The 14,265-nt window shown below is 49.3% G+C and overlaps 1 protein-coding gene across 1 annotated transcript in view; it reads right to left on the bottom strand.

The window, feature by feature from the left end:
• The window catches only part of Dnah2 (dynein axonemal heavy chain 2), a 130,776-nt gene that overhangs the window by 36,736 nt on the left and 79,775 nt on the right, over positions 1-14,265 (bottom strand). Inside the window, exons 42-51 of the mRNA XM_021176049.3 lie at positions 10,427-10,645; positions 10,118-10,235; positions 9,751-9,887; positions 8,371-8,508; positions 8,124-8,282; positions 4,171-4,323; positions 3,889-3,980; positions 3,383-3,581; positions 2,991-3,215; positions 1,863-1,967 (exon numbers count right to left, since the gene is read on the bottom strand). Of these exons, the coding sequence (XP_021031708.1) occupies positions 1,863-1,967; positions 2,991-3,215; positions 3,383-3,581; positions 3,889-3,980; positions 4,171-4,323; positions 8,124-8,282; positions 8,371-8,508; positions 9,751-9,887; positions 10,118-10,235; positions 10,427-10,645 (1,545 nt within the window). The remainder of the gene's footprint in view (positions 1-1,862; positions 1,968-2,990; positions 3,216-3,382; positions 3,582-3,888; positions 3,981-4,170; positions 4,324-8,123; positions 8,283-8,370; positions 8,509-9,750; positions 9,888-10,117; positions 10,236-10,426; positions 10,646-14,265) is intronic.

Raw genomic sequence — 14,265 nt, 5'->3', positions numbered from 1 at the left:
AGGGTAGCCAGGGCCAGGACCAGTGTGAGGCAAATGCAGAGCTCCCCTCAGGAGCACAAGTGAAGAGGCAGTAAGTAAATAAATAAACCACTAGTTAGGAGACAGCATGCTATTATATAATCCTTAAAAATGAAAAAGTTATGCAGCCTATCTGCAATAAACACTAACATCCTAAATAAAAATGGGCTGGTACCGCCGGTGCCTTCACTTGTCTCAGGCTTCACTATGGCTCTGTAATGCACCGTACTGACCCTATACATAACATTTGGGTATCTCCTTCATCAAGAACTTTTTACATTTATTTATTTATTTGTTTGTTTGTTTGTTTTCCGAGACAGGGTTTCTCCATGTAGCCCTGACTGTCCTGGAACTCACTCTGTAGACCAGGCTGGCCTCAGATTCATAGAGATAGACCTGCCTCTGCCTCCCCAGTGCTGGGATTAAAGGCGTGCGCCACCGTGCCCGGCCTCACTTTATTTATTTTTTTTATTTTTTATTTTTTGGTTTTTCGAGACAGGGTTTCTCTGTGTAGCCCTGGCTGTCCTGGCACTCACTTTGTAGACCAGGCTGGCCTCGAACTCAGAAATCCGCCTGCCTCTGCCTCCCGAGTGCTGGGATTAAAGGCATGCGCCACCACGCCCGGCTTCTCACTTTATTTTTATTTTTTTTTTTTTGTTTTTTTTTGTTTTTTTTTGTTTTTCGAGACAGGGTTTCTCTGTGTAGCCCTGGCTGTCCTGGCACTCACTTTGTAGACCAGGCTGGCCTCGAACTCAGAAATCCGCCTGCCTCTGCCTCCCAAGTGCTGGGATTAAAGGCGTGCGCCACCACGCCCGAAAGGACAGGTTTGGCAATGTTTTGTTTTTTGTTGTTGTTGTTTTTTGTTTGTTTGTTTGTTTGGTTGGTTTTTCGAGACAGGGTTTCTCTGTGTAGCCTTGGCTGTCCTGGAACTCACTTTGTAGACCAGGCTGGCCTTGAACTCAGAAATCCGCCTGCCTCTGCCTCCCGTCACTTTATTTTTTAAAGTTAATTTTATTTCTACGTACATGGCCATGTGTGTGCCACAGCACGTGTGGAGCTCACAGGACCAATCTGGAGAAGAAGGCTCTCTCCTCCAACCACGCGGGCAGGGCCTGGGGCCTGGGGCCTGGGGCCTGGGGCTGTGCCTTTACCTGCTGCCCATTAAATTTAACCTAAAGAAAATATTTAATTAAGAGTCAAGTGTAAGCTGGGCGTAGTGGTGCACGCCTTCAGTCCCCACACTTGGGAGGCAGAGGCAGGTCTATCTCTATGAATCTGAGGCCAGCCTGGTCTACAGAGTGAGTTCCAGGATAGACAGGGCCATGTGTGTAGTGACGCCCACGCTAGTGACACACACCTGCAGACTTGCCGTTTGAGAAGCTGAGCTAGAGAGGGTTAAAAGCCATTCTGGACTACATTTAGTGAGAACCTGTCTCAAGAACCAAAACAAAACAAAACAAAACAACAAAAAAAGAATATTTCTCCTGACAGCGTTTTATTGGCTTATTTTAAGTCCCCTTACATTTGTATTCATCTGCCCCTACCCCTGGCACTGGTTTGGCTGTCAGCTCTGTAAGGTCCACCTCCCTGAGTTTGTTTCAGCCCCAGGCATTCTCTATGTGGCCATGGAGACAGCAGGCTCCACATTCCAGAGCCAGCAGGGCAGGCTTACAAACCCTGCAGCTGTCCTGGCTCAGATGCCAAGGGTCCCACTGCCATGTGTCACAGCTCCCTGTATGCAACTCTACTGGAGGCTCGGTCCCCTTGCTTGATCAGTCCCTCATTCTAAGGGACTGGAACGGTTTTGCTCAGTACAAGCTCTTCCCCAACCCCCATGGCCTCACCGTGGGGAAGGTCATGTTGATAATGTTGAATCGACTCTGCAGCCTTGGGGAGATAACAGTTCGTCCACCCCCTGGAGGGCCCATGGCAGCCATCAGGAACATGTCCTGGAGAGCAAAGACAAAGAAGGGAGGTGGGAGAGAGACAGGTGGGACAGTGAGAGACAGGGTAATGACACTTCAGCTTCCCTTCATGACAGCTAGGCCAGAGGACTCTGAATGTTTCCAGTAGAAATGGTGCATGCTGGGGGTGCATGCTGGCAGGCCGCGATAACACATGCCTTGAATCCCTGAACTTGGGAGGCAGGGACAGGAGGATTTCTGTGAGTTCAAGAGACCGGCCTGATCTACATAGCATACATTGCAAGTAACAGGACTATATAGAAAGATAACTCTGGAGAGAAAAGGGGGTGGGGGCGGGGTGAGCAGTAAGATACTCTTTTTTTTTTTTTTTTTTAAATTAGGTATTTTCCTCATTTTCATTTCCAATGCTATCCCAAAAGTCCCCCATACCCTCCCTGCCTCCCACTTTTTGGCCCTGGCATGCCCCTGTACTGGGGCATATAAAGTTTGCAAGTTCAATGGGCCTATCTTTCCAGTGATGGCCGACTAGGCCATCTTTTGATACATATGCAGCTAGAGTCAAGAGCTCCGGGGTACTGGTTAGTTCATAATGTTGTTCCACCTATAGGGTTGCAGATCCCTTTAGCTCCTTGGGTATTTTCTCTAGCTCCTCCATTGGGGGCCCTGTGATCCATCCAATAGCTGACAGTGAGCATCCACTTCTGTGTTTGCTAGGCCCCGGCATAGTCTCACTAAAGACAGCTATATCAGGGTCCTTTCAGCAAAATCTTGCTAGTGTATGCAATGGTATGTAAGATATTCTTAATCCCACAAGAGGAGAGTGAGGATGGAGGAGAGAAGCCTGGGCTGTGGGAACAAGCACAGACGGGCTCAGTGAGGAGAGTTAAGGATGGGGTCAGTAACTTGGGAGCCAGATAGACGGGTCCTCCTCTGAAAGGAGCAGAGCACCCTTGTGTAGGGAGGAATGTAGGAGAATGTATGAGAGGGCGTGGCCCAGGGGCTCAGCGGCCACAAGTGGGAACCGCAGCTCTCTCTCCGGATGCTTACTCGGATATGCTTGATGCTCTGCTTCACACGATCATACCAGAAGCCGTAGTCAATCCAGAGGCGAATCAGCTCCAGGGGCGGCTGGGACCCAAACATGTCCTTGGCAGGCATGTTTAGGTCATCCATAAAAGTAATCATGCTTTTGCCCCCGAATGGCACATACACACCCTTGGTCCGCTTCTCCACTCTGCTCTCAATGATGCTCTGCACATTGTTCGACGTGGTCTGGTGGGAAAGCACACAATCAATGTGAGGCCCATCCCCCGCCCCCCTTGCCTCCCCCCCCCAACCCTGGAGAGAAATATGGGGCGAACTGAGCTGAGCACTTGAGTTCCAGGTGAGAGAAGATGGCAGGGAGCTAATTGGTGGTCCGAGCCCCTCCCCCCACGTACCTGTGCGGACATGTTGACGACAAGCACTGACCACTGGCTGGAGGGCAAGGACTGGAGAACACTCTGGGCTATGGAGGTCTTTCCAGTTCCCACAGGACCCACCAGTAAGACAGGATTCTGGTTGGCCACCAGGGTGCTCACTAAGTAATTATACCGCACAGTATCAACAGTAGGTACCATGATCTTATAGAAAGGGGCACTGGAGAAAGAGACAAACCACGTCTCAAGGACCATTGGCCTGCCCCAGTTCAGCTCTCCCTTCCTTCTTCCTCTTAGTATTTATCTTCCTCTGGTGTTATCAAGGTCTAGTCACCAACCCATTAGCCTTCTGGGTCTTGGGAGCATGGCATTCTCCTTTAAGACCCTGTCCCGAGTCCCCTAGATCCAACTTCCTAAACCTGGTCATCTCTTCCTGGAATTGGCTTTCTCTTCTTTAGCTCACCCTGGCTTCTGGCCCCACCACATCTGCCACCAAGCCCTGCTCGCACCCTGGACCCTGCTCTCACTTGGGAGGATAACGCCAGCTCTTGGGGAGCTTCTCCTCAAATGACGTCCAAGTCCGCATCTTGGGGTTCACGTAGTATTCGTACACTGTGTCCTAAGAGACAAGCACACGAGTCGGGTCACCAGATGTCCCTCCAGCTCTTCCCAGTTGGAGCTGTATCTCACAGACTGACGGGCAAGGAGGGTGGCACCAAGGTGCTAGGTCAGGCGGAGTCCGAGGGCCAGAGGGGTACCCTGTAGGTCCCTCTGAGACATACAGGGCAGCTGGCTAGAAGGGCCCTGACCTTATTGGGAAAGGAGCCCTCGATTTCTCGAAGGTAGCTGTCAATCTTCTTGCGTCCGTCCTCGTCCACAGAGGCGCACACAGACCAGATCATGCTGAACACAAAGGTCATCTCCACCATAAAGGAGTAGTTCTCGGTATCGGCTGGGTTCACCTGGGTGGAGAAGAGAAGAGGTTCAGCAGTTCAGAGTGGCAAATTGGCCTTAGAATAATCTTCCCTCCTCATGATACAGGAGCCACACCGATAAGGGATGGAAGGATCTATTTTAGCATGTACCAAGAAGGCAGAGAACCTACCTACCTTCTTTCTACCTGGTTCTGTGTGGGAAGTTCATCTATAACTACTCATCGATTTTAGGTAACTTTGGGATTCACTGCAGTTGCTCACAGCTGCCTCTAGGCTAAGTCATAACACAGCTGTCACCTGGCTAATCCAGGCTAACCCTGGAGGAGTACTCATGAGTGTTCAAGGAGACAGACATGTGGTCATCTATATGTTACTGCAAAAACAACCTGGAGAGCCTGGCCTGGTGGCACACGCCTTTAATCCCAGCACTCGGGAGGCAGAGGCAGAGGCAGGTGGATTTCTGAGTTCGAGGTCAGCCTGGTCTACAGAGTGAGTTCCAGGACAGCCAGGACTACACAGAGAAACCCTGTCTGGAAAAACAAAACCAAAACAAAACAAAAATTTGGAGATGACCCAAACATCTACCAATAGAGGAAGGGAAAGTAAAATGTAGGGTTTACCATGGAATAATGCACAGCAGCTGCAGTCTACCACAGCTGCCGTCCACCACAGCTGAAGTCCACCACAGCTGCTGTCCACCACAGCTGCTGTCTGCAACAGCTATGCTCTATCAGAGCTGCAGTCCACCACAGCTCAAGTCCACCACAGCTGCAGTCCACCACAGCTGATGTCCACCGCAGCTAATGTCCACAGCAGCTGCCGTCCACCACAGCTGAAGTCCACAGCAGCTGAAGTCCACCACAGCTGAAGTCCACAGCAGCTGTCATCCACAGTAGTTATAGTCCACAACAGCTGCAGTCCACCACAGCTCAAGTCCACCACAGCTGAAGTCCATAGCAGCTGAAGTCCACAGCAGCTGTCATCCACAGTAGTTATAGTCCACAACAGCTGCCATCCACCACAGCTGCAGTACACAACACTTGCAGTCTACCACAGCTAAAGTAATGGCATGTGTCAGCTAAAGCAATGGTGTGTGTCTGCACATGGCAATATGCAACTCAATGTCACACATAGGTTTGGTTTGACGAACAAGCATGTTGCCTGTAACATGATCTATTTTTTAGATTTTTGTTTGTTTTGTTTTTGAGACAAGGTCTCTCTGTATAGCCCTGGCTGTTCTGGGACTTGCTATATAGACCAAGCTGGTCTCAAACTCACGGAGACTCACCTGTGCCTGCCTCCTGTGTGCTGAGACTAAAGGCATGCACCAAAATGCACACCACAATTTCTTCCTAAACAGGACAGCACCTATGGATATCTGTGGGGTTTTACGTCAACAAGCATTTTGTTTGGTTGTTTTGTTTTGTTTTGAGACAAGGTTTCACTGTATAGCCCTGGCTGGTCTGGAACTCCCCACGTGGACTCAGATGGTTAGAAAACTCACAGAGATCCACCTGCCTCTGCCTTCCAAGCACTGAAATTAAGGTGTGTACCACCACCCCTGGCTGAGCACTTTAAGGGACCTAGAATTAGACAAACAAGCACACTTCGGTTGTTACTTCTGTGGAGGGGGAAAGAAACCAAGATTGGGAAGGAAGAGAGGAACAAACAGGCTAGAAGGCTGCTGTGGTGGCTTGGGCCTGCAATTCCAGCACTGAGAAGGCAAAACGGTCACAAGTTCAAGGCCCAACAGCTAGATTCTGTTTTAAAAGAGGGGAGAAAGTAATACCTAATTAAAAATAAATAAATTCAAAGACTATTTATACAATTACAAATGTAGTTTTGGAGTTTGGGAGTGTGGCTCAGTGGTAAGCCCTTGCTTCAAGTCCATGATAACCCCATTCAGGTGCCGAGCAACCACATAAATGCCAGGTGGGTGTTGCAGCTCACTGACAGTCCTAGTGTTTAGAGAGGACAGGAGGCCACCCAGGAAACCTGGCCAGCTAGGTTAGCTGAATCGAAAGACTTTATTTACCTAGAAAAAATTTTTTGTAAAGTAGAGACAGATTGAGGAAGAAACTTGACATCAACCTTTGGCCTCTACAAATTGTACCCACACATGTGAAAACACGCACACAGCTACATATCTCTCTCTCTCTCTCACACACACACACACACACACACACACGCACACACACACACACATGCAAAACAACTAAGTTTTACAGCGCTGAGGAGATGGCTCAGTTGATAAAGTGCTTGCCGCGCAAGCTTCCCTGGGAAACAGCCCACCAACAGCATCCTTCTGACATCCCTGACATATCACAGAGGCACAGGCCGAGTGGAGGAATTCTTGATAACAGATTCTGGATAAGGATGCTTATAACTGCAGATAAACCTCGGCAAGCGGCGCATGTTTGCAGTCACAGTGCTTGGGGAGGCTGAGGTAAGAGGCTTGTCATAGTTCAAGGCTGGCCAGGACTGCACAGAAAACATAAAGATAGGATCACAGGATTCTGTCCAATGCAGAATGTAAGAGTTGGCCTTATATCAACCCTTACTCATCAAAATACAGGCAGGAGAGCAGACTGAGATTCTCTGGTTTGTTAGATGAGCCAGGGTAGTGACAGCCAGCGCGCTCCTCCGAGGTCTAAGAGTGCAAAGAGCTCCCCCAGGAGCCTGCTGCAGCCGCAGACCCTTGCTCCCCACGACCATGTGTGAGCAACATTCAGTGATAAAACATGTAGGTGTGTTGGAAGAGATGCGACAAGACTTGGTGGAGTGTGCTGCTCAGGCATTGGTGAGAGAAAAGGCCAGTATTGCTGCCCACATTCTCTTCCTTCCTTCCTCCCTCCCTCCCTTCCTTCCTTTCTTCCTTCCTTCTTTCCTTCCTTCCTTCTTTCCTTCCTTCCTTTTCTTCTGTTTTTGTTTGTTTGTTTGTTTTAATTTTTTCTGTGTAGCCCTGGCTGTCCTGGAACTCACTCTATAGACCAGGGTGACCTCTCACTCAGAAATCCGCCTGCCCCTGCCTCCTGAGTGCTGGGATTAAAGGCGTGTGCCAGCACACCCAGCCCATTTTTCTTTTTTAAGTGGTTTTTGATTTTTTGTTTTCAGGCAGGGTCTCGCTGTATAGCTTATGCTGTCCTTGAACTCAGTATACAAACAAACCAAGCTGGCCGAGGACTCAGGGTCTCTTCGGTGCTGTGATTACAGGTGTGTGTCACCATTCCTGGCCGTAGCGAATAACTTACACTGTCAGAGATCTTAACTGCTGCTCATTATATATTACTAGTTTCGTTACCTGGTAACATCGTTAAAAAATAATGTGAAACATTTCTGAGGCAATGATTTAATCTCAACCAACCCCCGCCCCCAATTTTAGTTATTTTACTTATAAACAACAAAAAAATTCTGAAAGCTTTCTAGAACTTCTCATCAAATGGTATGCACAGTATGGGTAAGGAACTATGACCCCTCTTGGGCTGTTCATTCTCTCAGCCAGCCTCCCTCCCTCCCTCCCTCCCTCCCTTCTTTCTTTTCTTTCTGCCCTGCACTTATGAGGCAGGTCCTCTGTCACTGAGCTATGCCACACTAATTGCTGTATTTAATTCAGAATTCCTAGTCTGGACTTTCAGCTCAGCAAACGTCAAAGCACGTGCATCTCTCTCTGCTTACACACACACACACACACACACACACACACACACACACACGGTCACTGCTTATGTCTCTCTTCTAAGTTTCTGTTTTAAGCTATGCCCAAACTGGGTGGGCTGTGAGCCCTTTGCCCCTCCACCTTTGCCCCCGGGGTTGGCTCTTCTCCTTACCCCATTCTCGGGTGTGGCCAGGACTGTGTAGAGCTTACAGAGGGAGATGATCCCACTGTACTCGGGGACAGGTACCAGCTCATTACAGTTATCCTTTTTGAAGCTCAGTATCTTGTTGATGAACTTTTCAAACATGCGTTGAAGCGGCTCTACTTCCGTCTAGATATGCACGAAAAGGGATGCTCCATCTACTGTTATTTACTACAGGTCGCCCTAGTCAGTCATGCCTCCTCGATTCCCTTTTTACCTTTGGCCTCTTTTCCAGCCATGACTGAACATAAGGCTTCCAGCCCAGGTCCACATAGTCAGTGTAGACCATCCCACAGCGGGACACAGTGGCTGGAGAGGCCACAGCCAAGTTCTCCACTTCAAACAAGAGAGACACCTAAGGATGCAGATTCTTGTCAGAAGGTCAGCAGCAGCACCTCATTCACAGTGATGAAAACAACCCAAAACCCATGCCTTACGCGGGACTCGTACCAAGTAAAGTGGAACAAGAAGAATAATGACTGAGGTTTATAATGCTTCCTGTGGTGGTTTGAATGAGAACAGCCACCCTCAACCCACCCCCAACCCTGGCTCATATATGTGAAGGCTTAGCCAGCAGCAGGGAGCAGCACTACTTGAGAAGGATTAGGAGGTGTGGCTTCACTGAAGTGGGTGTGGCTTCATTGGAGGGAGTGTGTCACTGGGAGTGGGCTTTAAGGTTTCAAGAGCTCACACCAGGCCCCATCTCTCTGCCTCTCTGCCTTTGGATCAAGATGCAGCACTCCCGGCTCCGGCTCCAGTGCCTGCCTGCCGATCACCATGCTCGTCGTTGTCCTTGATGATTTCAGACTAAATCTCTGAAACTGTAAGCCTGCCCCCAGTTAAATGCTTTCTCCTTATAATAGCTGCCTGAGTCACGGTATCTCTTTACAGCAATAGCACAGTGACTAAGACACTTTCTAAAAGAAATTAGCGCTCATTCAAATTTATCTTTAGGAAAAAAAGTACTCTCTGGCTTGCGTGGAAGAAAAGAGTGGGTGACATATGCCTATATAATCCTGGTGTCTGAGCACTAGAGGCAGGAGCAGGAAGATCAGGAACCAAGGTTATCCTTTATTACCTAGGCCAGCCTGGGCTACATGAGATACTACCTAAAACAAACAAAGGGGGGGGGGGCGGGGGAGAGGAAGGAGAGAGGGAAAGAAAGGTTAAAATAAAGAGAGGTGGGCGTGACACCCCAGGAGATATTAACCTTGGTGCGTGCTACAAAGGCCACACATCACAGGCCAGTGGAAATGAAGCTGATGACAGCCTGGGTCTATACAGTGATTTCTAGACCCAAAGTTCTTTACTGTACAATTGTTCCAGGGTAGCAATGGCCCCCCTGCCTCCTATGCCGAAGATGGGATCTAGAGGCCAAGGCCAGGTCAGCCCTCCCCTCCTAGGGAGTCTCCCTGCAGCCTTTCACATCTTGCTTCAGTTGCAGATTTCCCTGGATCTGGATCCTCGGCCCAGCTCTCTCTGTGTAATCCACTCTCAGTGTGCCAGCCTCCACCTCAGCCTCCCTTCCACCCCCAACCCCAACCTCGGCCACCTTCCCCAGAGGCCTGCCTGGGACCCCACCGCATGGCAGTAGCACCTGCTCAGGCATCGCAATGCGCTCGCCATTGATGAGGGTCAGCACTTTGTTATCGTCCATGACAGAGTTCATGCTCTCGATCCACAGCGTGTCCACGGGGCCATCAAAAAGGATCCATTTCTCGTCTGGCTTCTCATCTTGGGTGGCATGCAGATGGATGATACAGAAACAAAGAGGCTTCCATCTCCCTCTCCTCTTGTATCCTTCACTACGTGCTTCCTTGTCTTAAGGCATTCCCCTGGCATCTTTCAACCTCGCTGGGGCCGGGGCCAGGGCCGGAGCTTGGGCTTGGGCTTCCTGTTCCCAGGGTCCCCATTCTCTCGGGAGCTGCCGACCTCTCCTCTCACCCACCTGACCCACTGGATACCTGCACAGGCAGCCCGCATGACACTAGACAGGATGCCATCGGTCCATTCATTGGTGTTGAGGTCATACTCGCCATACAGCTCCCCTAAGGACAGTGCCTTTGGGTTCAAAGGGAACTCCTAAAAATGATACCAGAAGGGACTTCTGAGGGGCCCCAACCCAAGCTTCCAATACCCTTCCCCCACAACCCCCATCCCAATCCTCTCTTAGGTTCTGGCACTGCTCATTGCTTGCTTCTCTCCCAGGACCCCCTGGATCCAGGTCCGGCCCCTCCCAACACCTGCAGCTAGGCCACTGCCCCACTGCGCACTCTAACGATGTTGTAGTTGGGTTCTCCAGCACGGCACAGGGAAGTCAGAGAGGCCTGCAGAATTTTCCAGGAGGTGGTCTTGCTGCTGCCGGTGCCACCCACAATCATGGTGGAGTGGCGAGAGTTCTTGGTTTCGTACAACTGTAAAACCTTGGTGAGGGTAAAGGGTGTGATCTGCAGGCCCATTTCTCGGATCTCCTGCTCGATGGTGTCCCGTAGCTGAGAAAAGCAGAAGGAAAGAGTGTGAGTCAGCCCAGCCAAGGGACTTTCAGTGCTGGGGAAGACGCAGCAGAACCACAGCAAAAGACGCTATGGCCCTTTGCACTCAAACTCGGTAATCCCCCGAGAACTGCCTAGCCACAGGGAAAATACTGCCTTGCGGGATCTATAGATAGCGCAGTGGTAGGTAGGGTGGTAGGGGGCCTGCTGAGAATACACAGGGCCATGGATTTGATCCTCAGTATCATTGAAGGAAGGAATGAAGGAGGGAGGGAGAGGCAGAGGGGGGAGGGGAAAAAAGGCAGGCTACATTACATCTTGATGCTCAACCCTGAGGACCTGAGTTCAAACCCACAGCACCCACATAAAAATCTTGGCCTGGCTGCACACACTGCAACTGCAGTGCTAAGAGAGAAAGGCTCACCGGGGCTTGCTGGTGAGCAGCCGTGCTCCAGGGGCAGGGAGAGACCCCGTCTCAAAGGAATAAGGTAGAGAGTGACATATCAAGCCAGTCTGTGTCCTTTTGTGACCTCTGTATGTACACCCATGCAGCTACACCAGACACACACACATTCACATCCTGCACATACGAACAGAGGACGCTGGAGTCGCTGAACAGAGTCAGCAAGCCTGGCTTCCTAGCTTTCAATTTTGTCGTTTTGAGTCGGTTTTTCTTGGAAACTCAGCCTCCTCATGTGTACAATATCTACTGTAGTTCTACACATTTTTAAAGCATCATTCAACAACTACTTACTGACTCTTTATGGTACTGTGCCAAGTACTAGAGTACTAGAGATACAGTTGGGAACAAAATTATTTTACCATGCTTTAAGATCTCACTGTCCTGAGCTGAGAGATAGCTCAGCAGTTGAGAGCATTGACTGCTCTTGCAAAGGACCTAGAATTAGTTCCCAGAACCCACACAGCAGCTCACAACTGTTAGCATTTTTTTGTCTAAGCTCCACCCCAGTTACCTGGCAATAGCAAGGTGTTCCTGACTCACTATAAAAGGGGATGCTTGTTCCCACTACTCTCTCTTGTTCTTGCCTTCTTGTTCCCACTCTGTCCCCTCATCCCTTTTTCACTCTTTTCCCATTTTCTTCCCCCCTCTCTCTCTACATGCTCATGGCCAGCCTCTATTTCACTTTTCTCTTCTCTTCTCTTCTCTTCTCTTCTCTTCTCTTCTCTTCTCTTCTCTTCTCTTCTCCTCTTCTCCCCTCCCCTCCCCTCCCCTCCCCTCCCCTCCCCTCCCCTCCCCTCCCCTCCCCTCCCCTCCCCTCCCCTCCCCTCCCCTCCCCTCCCCTCCCCTCCCCTCCCCTCTCCTCCCCTCCCCTCCCCTCCCCTCCTCTTCCCTCCTCTCCCCTCCTCCTCCCTCCTTCTATCCCTCCCTCCCTTTCTCTGGCTCTACTACCCTCTCATCTCCCCCCACCCCCAATGCCCTGAATAACTTCTATTCTATACTTTACCATCGTGTAGCTGGGCCCTCTGGGGGAAGGGATGCCTCAGCATGGGCCCTAGGAGGCACCCTCTTGCCCCATACCTGACTACACTTCCACCAAAAACATATTCCCTTCTCTCTGTGTCTTTTAATAAACACAACAACCACCATTTATAACTCCAAAGGAGTCTACCTTCTCTTCTGGCCTTTGGTGGTGGTGCAAATAAAACACCCACATACACAGAAATGAATTAATTTAAAAAGTACTTTCAGGGGCTGGTGAAATGGCTCAGCTGTTAAGAGCCCTGACTGCTCTTCCAAAGGTCCTGAGTTCAAATCCCAGCAACCACATGGTGGCTCACAACCATCTGTAATGAAATCTGATACCCTCTTCTGGAGTGTCTGAAGACAGCTACAGTGTACTTACATACAATAAATAAATAAATATTTTTTTAAAAAAAGTACTTTCAGATGAGTCAGGGGTCCAGCACTAGGGAGGCAGAGGCAGGTGGAACTCTGAGTTCAGTTCCAGGCCAGTCTGGTCTACAGAGTGAGTTCCAGGACATCCAAAGATACATGGAGGAACCCTGTCTTGAAAAACAACAACAACACACACACACCACAAAAACAAAACCCTCCCCCACAAAACATACTTTTACATTATAGAAAGTTGTATTTCTCCTTAACTAGATCCTTCATATGCTAACATCCATATAATTGCTCACCAGAAAGAAACAGAAAAAAAAAAAATCTCCATCCAGGATTGTTTGTTTGGTTTGGTTTTTAGTTTTCAAGACAGGGTTTCTCTGTGTAGCCCTGGCAGATCTGGAATTCACTCTGACTTGGCTGGCCTCAAACCCAGAGATCTGCCTGCCTCCACCCTCTTAGTGATGGGATTAAAGGTGTGAGTCACCACCACCCCCTCCAATATTTTTATTTTTTTGAGACACAGTCTTACTCTATAGCCAATTATATAGCCCAGGATTCCTTCAAAATAGCAGTTACCCTCCAGCCTCACCTCCTGTGGACTGAGATCACAGGCGCGGGAGCCTGTCTGTTATATTTTTCTATACATGCGTCTGTATATTTTCCTTAACTTTTTTTTTTAAGATTTACTTATTTATTATATGTAAGTACACTGTAGCTGTCTTCAGACACTACATCAGATTTCGTTACGGATGGTTGTGAGCCACCATGTGGTTGCTGGGATTTGAACTCGGGACCTTTGGAAGAGCAGTCGGCGCTCTTTAACCACTGATCAATCTCGCCAGCCCCTTTCCTTAACTTTTTAATGTTGCATCTTTCTATAGTTTGCTTTAGGGATGGTGAGATGGTGTCGAGGCTAAGGGCATTTGCTATGCCAGCATGGTGATCTGAGGTTTTGACCCCCAGGGCCCATGTAAACATAAAAGGTAGCTGACCACCAAGGTCCAGCCGAGTTCAGCATAGTCTGGAAGAGAAGGCCACATCCTGCTGCTAATACCGGGCAAGATTTACCTGAGACACCCCTACACCTTGAATGCTGTGCTGACCAAACCAAACTTCTCAAAATCAAAATTAACCAACTCGTCCTAACACTGGGTTCCTCTCCCCCATTTATGAGCTGTCATTTGCCTATGGGGCCGCATCTGTCTTCTCTCCATCCAGAGGCAGGCAGTCCATTGTCCTTCCAGAGCAAATATGCCTCCCCCCCTTCTCCCTTGTTCCTTTTCTCTTCTCCCTCATCTTCACCCTCATCTGTCTCTGATTCCCTACCCTTTGTCCCTCTGGGGCAAATGAATCTCCCGTGGTGCTGAGAACTTAGTCTTGCTGTTGTGTCCTGTGCTGGCTGACTCTGGTCATTTATAGCCAACTCCACAAAGCTGCCCTCTGGCCTCCACACGTGTGCTATGGCAGGCATGCCCACACCCACTCTTTCACATGCACACACATAATAATAATAAAAATAAAAATGCAGGGGGCTGGAGAGATGGCTCAGTGGGTAAGAGCACCCGACTGCTCTTCCGAAGGTCCAGAGTTCAAATCCCAGCAACCACATGGTGGCTCACAACCATCCGTACTGAGATCTGACGCCCTCTTCTGGTGCATCTGAAGACAGCTACAGTGTACTTACATATAATAATAAATAAATAAATCAAAAAAAAAATGCAAAGCTTGCTTTGTCTGAAAAGGGTAGTTATCA

This window comes from Mus caroli, unplaced genomic scaffold (assembly GCF_978045245.1).
Source record: "Mus caroli unplaced genomic scaffold, Mus_caroli_1 scaffold_13, whole genome shotgun sequence".
Classification (NCBI taxonomy): domain Eukaryota; kingdom Metazoa; phylum Chordata; class Mammalia; order Rodentia; family Muridae; genus Mus; species Mus caroli.
Note: the sequence above shows the minus strand (reverse complement) of the source record. Positions and strands in the feature narration are given on the sequence as shown.